The sequence below is a fragment of the Hyla sarda genome, chromosome 4 (genome assembly GCF_029499605.1).
Source record: "Hyla sarda isolate aHylSar1 chromosome 4, aHylSar1.hap1, whole genome shotgun sequence".
Classification (NCBI taxonomy): domain Eukaryota; kingdom Metazoa; phylum Chordata; class Amphibia; order Anura; family Hylidae; genus Hyla; species Hyla sarda.
The window spans coordinates 252,557,701-252,569,990 of NC_079192.1; the positions used below are offsets into that span (position 1 = coordinate 252,557,701).

Here is a 12,290-nt window from a genome sequence, read left to right on the forward strand (position 1 = left end):
TCTTCATAAATCCTCCTCTTAAAGTATAAAAAGTCAGTATTAGGCTAGATTCAGACCTTTGTCATAGTCTCAGAATCAGTCCAAACAACCAGCATGCAGCATGTCTGGTGAAAACCTGTCAAAGGAACATGGAAACCCAACAGACTCTTTTAAAGTCAATGGGGTCCATTGGCCTCCATTTGTGTCCAGCATGCAGTGGATCGCCCTGTTCTGTTTGCTGCTGCTGATCCAAGTCTGAAACGGAGGCCCTGATTGTAGTCTCCAACACAGATGTGAACCTAGCATTATATAGATAAATAATGGTAAAGTGGCTAGTGAATGTATGGCATTGACTGCAAGTGTAGCGTAGGCTAAGATCACACTGAGTAAAGATTTTCAGCATATTTTATTTTATTCATTTTATTTTCATACATAATTGGCAAAAAAAAACTACCTTCATTTTTGCTCTATTTTTTTATTTTTATTTTTGGTGATTACCAACAAAAATATGTGCATAAAATAAAATACGTCAGGAAATTGGACATAGTGTGAACTTAGCCTTAAAGTTTGTACATTGCGTAATCTGTGAGATGGGCTAATTCTCCTTGAATTTGTGATGGTAAACTGGTCAACCTTTTATCCAAATATCTAAAATATTTGAAGTGTAAAATATTTAGTTTTAAGGGTGGCTTCACCTATGCTGTTTTGTTGTCATTTTTTTTTAATGAAGTTTATAGCCTTTGCCTGGAGTCACTATTAAAAGGAGGGAATATAGAGGTTTTGGCTTTTAAACCTGCATAATAAAACTTTAGAAAAACGATATGTGTAAAACTACCTTAAAAATATAGTTAAAAGAATTGTATGGTGTTGTACAAGTAAGGCTGATAAAGAGCAAATAAAAGCACATTCTCTATAGCCCATACTAATGGAGCTACTCTGGATTAATCTTTGTACACAGTGGTTTTTATTGGAGCTTTAGGAGGCATGTGTGAATTGATAAATAAAGCTCCACATTTAGTGGTCCCAAGATTTTCTCTTTGGAAGTACTGTATATTGCTCATGCTATATTATTGTTCACAAGACGTAAATTGTGTGGAATGTCCGAAAACATGGACGGACATTCCGCACATTTTCATGTTCCAGCGGCGCTAGGATTGCTCAAAAAAGCATTGTCTCTATAAACGGTTCACTGTTTCTATGGCCAAAAAACGGGATTCCACTGTGTGAACATGCCCTTATACAGAGAGCACTACTTTTTCTCTCATTGCTTGCCTCTGTAATCTGCCTTACTTTTCCAAGACCATAGAACATTTACCGTATATACTAGAGTATAAACCGACCAGAATATAAGCTGAGGCCCCTAATTTCACCCCAAAAACCCAGGAAAAGTTATTGACTCGACTATAAGCCTAGGGTGGGAAATACATCATCCCCTCCCCTGTCATCATCCAGACCCTGTCATTAACACCCCCGTCATCATCACCCTGTCATCATCCAGACCCCCGTCATCATCACCCTGTCATCACCGCCTGTCAATCCCTTTAATCAGTGGTCTTCAACCTGCAGACCTCCAGATGTTGCAAAACTACAACTCCCAGATGGCTGTCCAGGCATTCTGGGAGTTGTAGTTTTGAAACATCTGGAGGTCCGCAGGTTGAAGACCACTGCCGGGCCTTCGTCATCATCCAGACCCCCCTTTAGTTTTCTACTCACCTCCCCTCGGTGGGAAGGAAGGGTGAGCTGGTCCGGGCCATCCATGCTGCAGGGACTGTGGGGGAGGGTTATTCGTTCCGGGCTGTCCATCTTCACTGGGAGGCTCTCTTCTCCTCTCCGGGCCCGGCCCTGGACTAGTGACGTTGCCTTGATGACGACGTACAAGGACGTTCATGTGCAGGGATGTCCCTGTGCGTTGTCGTCAAGGCAACGTCACTAGTCCGGGGCCGGAGCGGAGAAGAGGGCCTGCCGGTGAAGAAGGACAGCCCGGAACGACTAACCCTCCCCATCGGACGGTCCCTGCAGCATAGATGGCCCGGAACAGCTCACCCTTCCTTCCCACCGAGGGGAGGTGAGTAGAAAACTACTGGGGGGGGGGGGGACTGGATGATGACGAAGGCCGCAGTGGTCTTCAAAGTGCGGAGCTCCAGATGCTGGCAGTTGTAGTTTTGCAACATCTGGAGGTCCGCAGGTTGAAGACCACTGAAAGGGATTGACAGGCGGAGAGTTCACTCGAGTATATGCCGGAAAATCGTGCTGAAAAACTTGGCTTATACTTGAGTATATACGGTACTTACTTAGCATCTCAAAGTTAAGTCTGATTCCTTAAGAGTATCTTTACTTTTTCACACATTTTTGCTGAGAAATACCTATGTAACCTGTTTTATTTTTTAGTGGCTGCTATGAATGAAAGTATAGCTGCTAATTTAACTGAAAATGATTTTTATGGTGGTGAGTCTTGGTAAAGAAAGGACCTTATTGAGTATCACCTTTAATACAATAATTCCACTTTAACCTTCTTATTTCCTACTTGTCTATGTCACTATATCCCTTTTAATATATTACTTTACATTTCCTTACCAAAACGTCTTGCTAGTAATAGCAGAAATTAATGAGGAGATGGAACGCACATTTTTTGTGTCTGGAAAGTAGTAAATGCATATTTACAGTTGAATAAAAGAAACACTGCAATTCATATATTTGTATTTCCAAATACTTCTATAGCTGATCTCTCCAGGCTATAATCTTTTAGCATAATGGAGCTCAATGCACATTTAAAAATAATACACCAATCTTTTCTTAAATTCTGAATTGGTTCTAAATATAGAAGAATTCCCAGGAAGATTATTTACCAAGCATACAATGCGAAACACTCTTGTATAAGTAGCTGTCAAATATTGAGATTCCAACTATTTTTACCATGGTTTGATGTTTGCTGTTTGGAAAAAAATTGTCTGTCCCAGCTTATTATTTTACAACATAATCCTGTTTTTGGACACAAATACTTACTTTTAGAGGTGTAAGTAGACTATAAGATATCACATGCCTGTGAGGAAGTGAAGTCTTACATCAGTTCCCACTGGAATGGTAGAAGGAAATGGCTTAAAGGGGTACTCCCACTGGAATGGTAGAAGGAAATGGCTTAAAGGGGTACTCCCACTGGAATGGTAGAAGGAAATGGCTTAAAGGGGTACTCCCACTGGAATGGTAGAAGGAAATGGCTTAAAGGAAATTCTTTTCTTTTTGGAACTCAGAGCTCTCTGCTGACATCACAAGCACAATACTCTCTGCTGACATCTCTGGACATTTTAGGAACTATCCAGAGCAGTATATGTTTGCTATTGGGATTTTCTCCTACTCTGGACAGTTCCTAAAATGGACAGAGATGTCAGCAGAGAGCAATGTGGTCATGATGTCAGCAGATAGCTCTGTGTTCCAAAAAGAAACCATTTCCTCTGTAGTATTCAGTAGCTATTAAGTACCGGAAGGATTAAGATTTTTTAATAGAAGTAATTTACAAATCTGCTTAACTTTCTGGCACCAGTTGATTTTAAAAAAAAGTTTTCCACCTGAGTACCCCTTTAAAGTGCCAGATTGCGGGGGGTCCAACCCGTAGACCCCCAGCGATCTCCTGCACAGCGCTACGGCTCTCCTTGTGCATGGAATAGGGGAGAGGGCGAGAGTGAAACACACACCTTGCGGTGGCGGGCAGTAATGGTCAGAAATTCAGCAGTAGTGGGATTAAGAATACAGTCCGTGAAGGGCTCTACAGTGCACCTTAGAACACTTCTCGTGTAGTGCTGGCCTCTATTTGTAAATCCATTGCCATTAGACTTAATTACATATTTGGGTGGGCTATTTTATTGCAAATAATGGCAATACATTTTTGAAAGAAAGTGAGAGCAATTTGATTTTATTGGCCGCAATATAGAATAAAATATAAATAACATCATTTCCATTTGAAAGGGTATACCTGCTTTCTAGGGCCATTCTGCATGTAAATGCATCTTTTCAGCTATACTGGCACATGACTAATTGGTACAACTTTATTACTAGATGAATATTTTATTGTGGTCTCAGCTGGAAATATGGGGGGCAGGAGCTTAGTTTTAACTTTTAAGTTTCAGGGCCACAACTATTCCACCAGGGTTTTTTACACGTTAATTCTGCATTCAAACTTAGATAAAAAAATGTCCCAGGGTTTGCATAATCAAGTAAAACTGTATATTATATTCCCTTGTCAAGCTATTGCATGGAACCCAACATGAATAAGGCATGAAGCTCCACGGGGTGGCTCATGTTAATTATTGGATGATACGTGCATGTGAGCTCTCATTACCGGCCTGTCACTGGGATTACTTAGTTTACTTATATATTCTTAAAAAGAGCCACTAATCTATTTCTAGTATGAAATAAATCTAAGAGAAAGGGAAGATGAGTAGATATATCCCTCATCTATTTAACTGTCTCTTTCCAAGCCACTATTAAAATATTCAGTACTAAACCTGAACTTCAGAAGATCAGTCTTGCATGCTATGTATAACATTAGTGTAATACTTTCTAGACTTCATTTCTTTTCTATCTAATCATTTCTGTCTTCATTATTGTCATATTTTTATAGTGTTTTTTAATCTTCCTTTTACATTCCAGATAGCCCTGTTGATAACAGACCTCCAACTTTTTTAACGCCTATTAGTCAAACAAGTAATAAAACTGTCCTAAAAGATCAAGTGCTCTTACTGGAATGTATCGCTGAAGGACTGTAAGTATCTACCTAAATATTCTAAATTTATGCTGTGCTGTGGTCATCATCTCAATCTGACTCAGGCTAGCTATACACAAGTCAATTTTATAGTCTACTAGCAAAATTCTCATTGTTGCCCGGTCTCCCTACCTAAACCCTGTGAGAGAGGAAAGCTAGAATAACGCTCTCCTCCTCAAATCTCATCCTCTTATCCCAACCTCATATCACATCCTCATATTTTGACCTCCTACCCCATCCACATAACCTGTCCTCATACCCTGACCCAGTGGTTCTCAACCTGGGGTACAAATACCCCCAGGGATATTTAACAGTTCTCCAGGGGGTACTTAAAAAACTATCAGTAATGACAGCCACAGCCACTGGTTACTGGTCTTGACCACTTGGAAAGAAATGGTAGGCTGACATCACAGCACCGAGGTGCGGAGCAGGAGGATAGCAAAGGGGAAGGGGGGGAACTGGGCTGCTGTGGGTAGTAACTACCATCAGCTTTGGTGCTCCACTGCCATTGCAGAGCAGGGACCTACTGCTATGAGCCATAACAATAGGTCCCCAGAGCAGTGGAGCACCAAAGCGGGACAGTATGGTGGCCTACAACTATATATGGGGGGCAGTTTGGGGGCCTACAGCTATATTTGGGGGCATAGAGGGGGCCTAACAGGTTTATGGGGAAGCAAAGTGGGTACTATTACTGTGTGTGACAATCAACATAGGGAGTATGTAGATAGGTAAGTATTGTACTGCAGAAAGAAGCCTAAAATGTTTGTTTGGCTGTTTCTGTGGAGAAGTCTTGTATTGGAGAAATCTTAATGGCGGTCTAGGCCAGATAATGGAGAAAAGAAAAATAAACAACTCCGGTTAGAGAAGATGTCTGGGGACTGGGGATATAGAGAGAGGAACGGGGGGCCTGTTATACAGGAAAGTAAAGCATATGAATTATACTATAATCATTACAAAATGTCTCTAATATGGGGGGTACAATTTTTGGGGAATTACCCGTCAAGGGGTACTCAGGGAACAAAGGTTTAGAACCACTCTTCTATCCCGTCCTCATGTCACATCTTCATATATCCTCATATCCCATCCTCATATCCCGTCCTCATATCACATCTTCATATCCTGTCCTCATATCTCAAACTCATATCTCATCCTTATATGCCGACCTCATATCCTGTCCTCATACCCCATCTTCCGTGCTTACTATTCTCTGCACCTGTCTTCAGTGTCTGCCGTGCATCTGCGCTAGACAAACGGAGACAGTTGCAAACAGATCACAGTGCAAAAAAAGTTATAAGTGGTCAATATAGGGCAATTTTTAAACATTCTTATTTTGTAAGGAAAAAAAAAAAAAGTTTAATATTTTTTAGAAGCAGTATACTAAAAGAGAAGCATGTGCCCAGGGGTATAATTTAATCGTACTGACCCACAGAGTAAAGAAAACTTGTTATTTTTACTGTAAAATGTAAATCATGAAAACAAAATCATCCAAAAATTTTTAAATTTGGGTTTTCTTTTCAATTTCCCCTCAAAGATAATATTTTTCTTTTGTTTTACCATACATTTTATAGTAAAATAAGTGATTTAATTAGAAAGTACAATTGGCCGTGCAAAAAAACAATCCCTCATGTGGGTCTGTGGATGGAAATATAAAAGCATTATGACTCTTAGAAGGTGAGAAGGAAAAAACAGGACTTAAAAACACAAACATCAATATTGACATAATGTATCAGTACAAAAGAACATACACATCCGTATTTGTGGTTGGGAGTCTTCAGTTTGTGTGTATTTTGGTAAAATGTATTGAACAATAATTTTTCGGAAGCTCATATTTTCCTTTTAATGCCCCGGCTAATGCCAAATTGTTGCCTAGGTTTTACGATGTATCTACACAGATAGACTTACATAGACTAAGCAATGTAACATTTGCATAATACATCATACTTTGAAGGAAATTGTCCTGATGATTTATACTTTCTAATGATATAATAAATTATACCAAAGATAGAATGTGTCCTATAAATGACTTTTCTTTCAATTTATTGGTGGAACCTTTTTTGCTTATATGGAATATGTTGATAAATAAAACAATAGCTGCTTTTAAGATTAGTCATTTGAAGGCCAGCTTAACCTCATAGTCTGATCTTCTTTATTGTCATGGTAACCGCAGCCTCAGTTGACAAGCGACTGCTTTGAAATATTAGACTTTTCCTATGTAGTGATAGAAATACAGACACCACATTATAGCAGTGTTAAATCTATATTATTCTTGGTCTACAGCTCATTTTTAGGCTTATTGGCATGAGCTGTACAAATCCTAAATCACGTCTAGTAGATTGGTCATGGGCAGTAGACAGTTAATAGATACGACCCACCGGCTTACAATTGAGTGTCTGAACAGCCTAAAGATCGGGATTTATGAGCACAGTAATACCAATGTCTAAATTGTAACATTAGGTAAAAATATTCAAATCCATTAGGGACTACATGCTGTACAGCGTAATGGCATTTTCAACATTCAGATTCTGCAAAGTATGTATAGGTGTGAAAAGCAGATCACTCTAATGTACCTTTTATAGCACTGAAGTCTAGTCTGAGAACTTCTGTTTCAGAGTGGTGGGCATTCTACATTGGGACAAAAAAGTATTTAGTCACACTTAAAAAGATTAGAATGGCCTGTCATTTTCATCATAGGTATACCTCAACTATGAGAGAAATAATGAGAAAAAAAATCCATAAAATCACATTATCTGATTTTTTTAAAGAATTTATTTGAAAATTATGGTGGAAAATAAGTATTTAGTCAATAACAAAAGTTCGTCTTAATACTTTGTTATATAGCCTTTGTTGGCAAGGACAGAGGTCAAACGTTTTCTGTAAGTCTTCACAAGGTTTTCACACACTGTTGCTGGTATTTTGGCCCATTCCTACATGCAGATCTCCTCTAGAGCAGTGATGTTTTGGGGCTGTTGCTGGGAAACATGGACTTCCAACTCCAAAGGTTTTCTATGGGGTTTAGATCTGGAGACTGGCTAGGCCACTCAAGGACCTTGAAATGCTTCTTACAAAGCCACTCCTTTGTTACCTGCGTGGTGTGTTTGGGTGTGTTTGATGTTTCCACCCCCATGCTTCACAGTAGGTATGGTGTTCTTTGGATGTAACTCAGCATTCTTTCTCCTCCAAGCACCACGAGTTGAGTTTTTAAAAAGTTCTACTTTGGTTTCATCTGACCATATGACATTCTCCCAATACTCTTTTGGATCATCCAATTGCTCTCCAGAAAACTTCAGACGGGCCTGGACATGTACTGGCTTAAGCAGGAGGACACGTCTGACACTGCATGATTTGAGTCCCTGGCAGCGTAGTGTGTTACTGATGGTAGCCTTTGTTACTTTGGTCCCAGCTCTCTGCAGGTCATTCACTAGGTATCCTGTGTGGTTCTGGGATTTTTGCTCACTGTTCTTGTGATCATTTTGACACCACGGGGTGAGATCTTGCATGGAACCCCAGATCGAGGGAGATTATCAGTGGTCTTGTATGTCTTCCATTTTCTATTAATTGCTCCCACAGATGATTTCTCCACACCAAGCTGCCTGCCTATTGCAGCTTCAGTCTTCCCAGCCTGGTGAAGGTCTACAATTTAGTTTCTGGTGTCCTTTGACAGCTCTTTGGTCTTGGCCATAGTGGGGTTTAATTTGTGACTGTTTGAGGTTTTGGACACTGTCTTTTATACTGATAACAAGTTCAAACAGGTGCCATTAATACAGGTAATGAGTGGAGGACAGAGGAGACTCTTAAAGAAGAAGTTACAGGTCTGTCAGAGCCAGAAATCTTGCTTCTTTGTAGGTGACCAAATTTTTATTTATTTTTTTCCACCATAATTTGCAAATAAATTCTTTAAAAATCAGAAAATGGGATTTTTATGGATTTTTTTTCTCATTATGTCTCTCATAGTTGAGGTATACCTATGATGAAAATTACAGATTTTTTTCTTTACAGAGTTTGTTGCTCCTATGTATTTTTATAAAGAGTCAGACAAATCCTTTAAAAGGGTAGTCCAGGAAACTGAACTTAACAGACACTTATCCCCTTATCTACTTCTACCCGTCTTTGGCACCCTCTGACCTCCACCTTACTGGTAAAGCGCAGGTGACATCATATTCAGCCAATCACCATCTGCAGCAGGACATCATGTGGGTCCCAGCAGTTGAACCCCCATTGTCAGTCACTTATCTCCTATCCTCTGGATAGGACATAAATGTCTGATAAGTTCAGTTCCCTGGAGTATCCCTTTAAGCTTTATATAGGTTATTTGGAAATATTTAGGTATATAAAAATATCAGAAAAATGCAACCTGTATCTGGCAAATGTGGGCATATTCCAAAATTCTGTTTGCTTATTATTATTATGCATTGGGATAGCATATCCAAAGCATTTCAGCTGTGAATAGGTAAGTAGGACCATCACCGTATCTAATAGACAGAAGTATATGCTAAATAATAAAACTTATAGTCAAGTGGAAAAAATAAACTTTGTTTCCCCCCAGGATGCAAATAAATAATCCTAGAATGCCTTATGGTTTAGAGAAATATATAGAAAAAGACAGAGGAGACACAATGCGCATCTAAGCGTAGTAAAAAAAAAAAATATATATATATATATAGATAATCTGAGTGTAAAAGAAAATAATTAAATTAAATAAAAAATTGATGTCGGCTCCAAGGAAGGGGGGGAGCAGCCGTTTCCAGATTCGTGTTTTCAGTTGTTATGTTAGGTTTGCTCACCTTTCTGTGTTGTACCGTGGGCACAACACCAGTAGACGCTTGTTTCCCACTATTCTGGGGGACACAGATTGGAGGAGTGCAGCCGGCACTAGACCCGTTCTCACCGGCGGAGGAAGGTCACTGGAATGGAAGAATATCGGTCCGGTGGTCCCGAGAAAAAAGAGAAGTGCTTCTGTGGGCGCTCACCTCCGTCACAGATGTAGTCCGTCACAGGTATGTGGAAGTTTCCGAGAACTTGGTAAAATAAAACCGCTTGGACACGGATGTATTTTGGAAAATAAAAAGAAGGTTTATTCCTTCAGCATGCAATACAGCAACGCGTTTCGAGGGGCAGGGACCCCCTCTTCATCAGGCTGTCTGATTGGGCAGTGTGGATGTCCTTTATTTATACCTCATTTGCCCGCGAAAATCACATGTGTGTGTTACATAACATGAAAATAAAACAATAAAGAAAAAAAAAAGAAAAAAAATTGTTAAATAAATAAATAAATAATCAAAATAAATAAATAAAATCCATAGAAAAGAAGACATTTACATTAAAAATGTAAGTGAGCATTTTGTAGAATAACCCACAGATGGTCAGTTTGACTAACCATTATATTATGCACCTTATCTTGTATTGCATATGTGATATGTAATAATTCTGCAGACGACGGGCCATTTCAAATGCTCTCCCTTCGGAGATCTACAGTGGCTGGGTGAGAGGTCTGAGGCACCGACCGCCGGTCTGTCCACACATCCGTCCTCCTGGCCGCTTATTGGATGGGGGACTGGCGTCAAACCCATTTCCCCACACAGGGATGATTACAAACAAACCACAACAAAAGCATCCCAAACGAACAGGTAATTTTCCTTACCAATTGTCTGAAATTCATTCTTGAATACAATTTTTTCTCATACAATGGCACCCTATACCATCAAATAAGGGGGACGGCCATGGGGACCAGAGTGGCACCATCATATGCGAACCTCTTTATGGGTTGCTTTGAAGAACAGGTGATAAAAAAACATCCCCTGTATAAAAAACATGTTACTATATACAAAAGGTATATAGATGATTTGTTTTTATTATGGCGTGGCCACCCAGAGAACATCAAATCTTTTGTCACGGATATTAATACCAACCACTGGGGTTTGACATTCACCCCCGTTTTTTCCTCCACTTCAATTGAGTTTTTGGACCTCCACATCACCCATAAAGGGGATAGATTCATCACATCCACCTTTTTCAAGAAAGTTGATTCCAATAATTATATATCCTTTACCAGTGGCCACTATAAGAAGTGGAAACAAAACATCCCCTTTGGACAATTCAAGAGAGTAAGAAAAAATTGTACAGATATTGCCACCTTTTCCGAACAGTCCAAAATCTTAAAGTCCAGATTCATAGCAAAAGGATATCCGAAAGAATTAATTGAAAATGCATATGAAAAAACCTGTGCACTTACCCAAGAGGAATGTCTTGAGGCAACGGACTCGGGAGCCTACCACCTACAAAAGAAAGAAAAAGAAAAGGAGAATGAGGAAAAAACCAGATGCAATTTCATCACCACATATTCAGCGGGTCAAACAAAAATCAGAAACATCATGAAGAAACATTGGGGAATACTACTAAGTGATCCACATCTAGGAAAAATTCTCCCAAAAAATCCGGGATTGACTTTCAGGCGGGCACCAACCATAAAGGGTATGATAGCCCCAAGCAATCTCAAATGCTACAACAAATCCTCCCAGAAAAACGACAAAACTGGAAACGTGGGAACATACAAATGCAGAAAACCTAGATGCCTATGTTGCTTTACCATACGCCATAACCAAAAATGTTTTTCCAGTACCCATTCGAGTGAAACCTTCCCCATCAAACATCTGATGACATGCCAAACGGAATATGTCATCTACCTCATAGAGTGCCAATGTGGTAAACAATATGTTGGAAGAACAACACAACCATTACATTTGAGATTGAATCAGCATCGTTCCAACATAAAGAAGAGATTCATGCACCATAGCCTATCTAGACATCTGAGCCTGATGCATGAGGGAAACATGACAGCCATATCCATAACCCCAATTGAGCACATTCCACCGGGAAAGAAAAATAGGTTTGAAATCCTGTCACGCAAAGAAATGTTCTGGATTTACAGCCTCCAGACATTACAACCACATGGCCTGAATGAAGCGGTGGAATTAATATCTTAAAAAGATGAGATAGTTAACAACTGACACAACAACCACAACAAACAAACTGAATTAAAACAAAACAAACAGCTGATAAGTACACATCCATCCACCATGCGTATGGATGTGTGTGTATGTACATACACATATGCATTAAATAAATGTAATCATCCCTGTGTGGGGAAATGGGTTTGACGCCGGTCCCCCATCCAATGAGCGGCCAGGAGGACGGATGTGTGGACAGACCGGCGGTTGGTGCCTCAGACCTCTCACCCAGCCACTGTAGATCTCCGAAGGGAGAGCATTTGAAATGGCCCGACGTCTGCAGAAGTATTACATATCACATATGCAATACAAGATAAGGTGCATAATATAATGGTTAGTCAAACTGACCATCTGTGGGTTATTTTACAAAATGCTCACTTCCATTTTTAATGTAAATGTCTTCTTTTCTATGGATTTTATTTATTTATTTTGATAATTTATTTATTTATTTAATAAATTTTTATTTATTTATTTTTTTTTTTCTTTATTGTTTTATTTTCATGTTATGTAACACACACATGTGATTTTCGCGGGCAAATGAGGTATAAATA

At 39.5% G+C, this 12,290-nt stretch overlaps 1 protein-coding gene across 12 annotated transcripts in view; it reads left to right on the forward strand.

Annotated features, from left to right (window-relative positions):
• Positions 1-12,290, forward strand: part of NRCAM (neuronal cell adhesion molecule) — a 230,693-nt gene that overhangs the window by 155,856 nt on the left and 62,547 nt on the right. For 8 of the 12 annotated variants that reach the window (XM_056573936.1, XM_056573930.1, XM_056573937.1 and 5 more), the window contains 2 exons: positions 2,368-2,424; positions 4,624-4,735. In XM_056573936.1, coding sequence (XP_056429911.1) covers positions 2,368-2,424; positions 4,624-4,735 — 169 coding nt within the window. The remainder of the gene's footprint in view (positions 1-2,367; positions 2,425-4,623; positions 4,736-12,290) is intronic. The other 4 variants (XM_056573932.1, XM_056573939.1, XM_056573940.1 and 1 more) reach the window with 1 other exon arrangement.